The sequence below is a fragment of the Theobroma cacao genome, chromosome 6 (assembly GCF_053813885.1).
Source record: "Theobroma cacao isolate CCN51 chromosome 6, ASM5381388v1, whole genome shotgun sequence".
Lineage (NCBI taxonomy): Eukaryota > Viridiplantae > Streptophyta > Magnoliopsida > Malvales > Malvaceae > Theobroma > Theobroma cacao.
The window spans coordinates 21,889,358-21,891,092 of record NC_142644.1 but is presented as its reverse complement, the minus strand read 5'-3'; the positions used below and the strand labels follow the sequence as shown (position 1 = coordinate 21,891,092).

Sequence of the window (1,735 nt, the reverse complement as noted above, 5' to 3'; positions counted from 1 at the left end):
AACACTAACCAATAAACCAAATACTCGAGTGCATAATAATTAAGTTTTCACTTTATTAAAACCATGCATACAAGTCACACCGATTGTAACCATGGGTTTTCTGTATTACAATGAGCTTGTTCAAAACAAGATGATTAATTACGTAAGAAAATTTGGAACCTTCCGACCCTCTGTCCATATCACATGGGGCAGAGATTAATAATTAGTTGCTGTTCCTTGTTAGCTTTTTTTTTTCAAAAATATTACTATAAAGAAAAGTTGGGAAGCACACTTCTTATATATAATACATAAACATGATTACATGATAAAAGCCATTTCTTCCCAATTAAAGGAGAGAAGCGGTTGCTAGTGACGTAAAGTCATTATTTTAAATTGAAAGTACAGTAGTCCCAATATTTTACATTTGGATTAACCCAAATATTCAACAGGGGCTTTATTCATTTACCATCTCTTATATGGTATTTGATCAGTTCTTCTTTGCGCATGTGGCAGAGCAAGCATCCACACAGCTTCCAACCTTCTTTTCACCTAAGGAATTTAACCAAAAAAAATAACACAAAACCTTGAGTTTCTTTTTAATTGTGTCTAATTTATAAGGGAGCGAGAAATAAATAAATAAGTTACCAGGATCTTCTTTGGTACTGATATTTGTGCACAGGGCGGTAGCACAACCAAGCTTGCAGAAGTATTGGGTGTCTTTGATACCGCCCACGGTAGATTTCGGAAGGATACAGTTCTTCAGGCATTTTATAGTGCAATAGAACGTTGTCGTGTTGGGATCAGCCATGCATGGAATGAAGCAAGCCGCATAGCACAATACATTCGTTCCTTGAGCTGTGGACTGTCCTACTAGAATCCCCAACACCAAACAAACCATCAAGACTGCTGAGACTCCTCTTTTCTCCATTTTTCTTGTTCCTTTTTTTTTTTTTTGTTTGCAATAAGCAGAAATTAATAAAGATAGATAGATCTCTCGGTTGCTCTTTACATTGCATGACAGAGGTTTATATAAACTTTCAACGGTACCTGTATGTGGTGGACATTGTGCTCCACTGCGTTTATGCTTACAAATGGAAATGAAGCTAAGTTGGTAATTTTAAGGAAATCCACCACAATGCGAAGGATTGAATCTAATTGGTCTTAAAAGAAAAAAAAAAAAGAAAGAAGCTGATTGGTCTAATTCAACTTTGGCGATGACATAGGCAAAGAGCAAAACATGAAAGGTTAAAGTAAGTAGAAAATTTATTTACTAAAATAGTGCTAAAATATTCTTTTTAGGATATCAGCAATTAAATCCACCCAATATGCATAAACTTCACAAGCATGCTTACGTAACTGTCCCCTCCCCCCCTTTTTTGTTTTTTTGCTTCTTTTGCCATCCAAGTATTGAAATCAAGCGATTGATAATACCGTTGGCTCCTCATCCTTCAATTATTGTTTTGTGCTTAAAATCCTGTTGCAGAAAACTAATAAGGTAAAAGTACTTTTTATTTGATATGTTAAGGATTGCAATTTAATTTTTATTTTATCAAGACTTTTCACTTCTACAAGAGTTTCAACCTTTACAAAGCAGGCCTTGTTCTTCCCATTAATTCTTTTAAAGTTAATTGGCATGTTTACTAGTTTTTTTTCTCAATGCATGTTAACTAGGTTAATAAATGAACATGAATAAATAAATAAAGATTTTTCTTTATATAATTTTTTTCTATATTATATAAAATTTTTAAAATTTTTA

The 1,735-nt window shown here is 33.2% G+C and overlaps 1 protein-coding gene across 1 annotated transcript; it reads right to left on the bottom strand.

Moving 5' to 3' along the window:
- Positions 1 to 258: 258 nt before the first annotated feature.
- Positions 259 to 1,001, bottom strand: LOC148762160 (thionin-like protein 2). Its single transcript, XM_088807575.1, has 2 exons — positions 625 to 1,001; positions 259 to 528 (listed from the first exon to the last, which is right to left on the bottom strand). The coding sequence occupies exons 1-2, from the start codon at positions 905 to 907 to the stop codon at positions 467 to 469; spliced, it is 345 nt and encodes a 114-aa protein (XP_088663701.1). The 5' UTR covers positions 908 to 1,001; the 3' UTR covers positions 259 to 466.
- Positions 1,002 to 1,735: the final 734 nt, after the last annotated feature.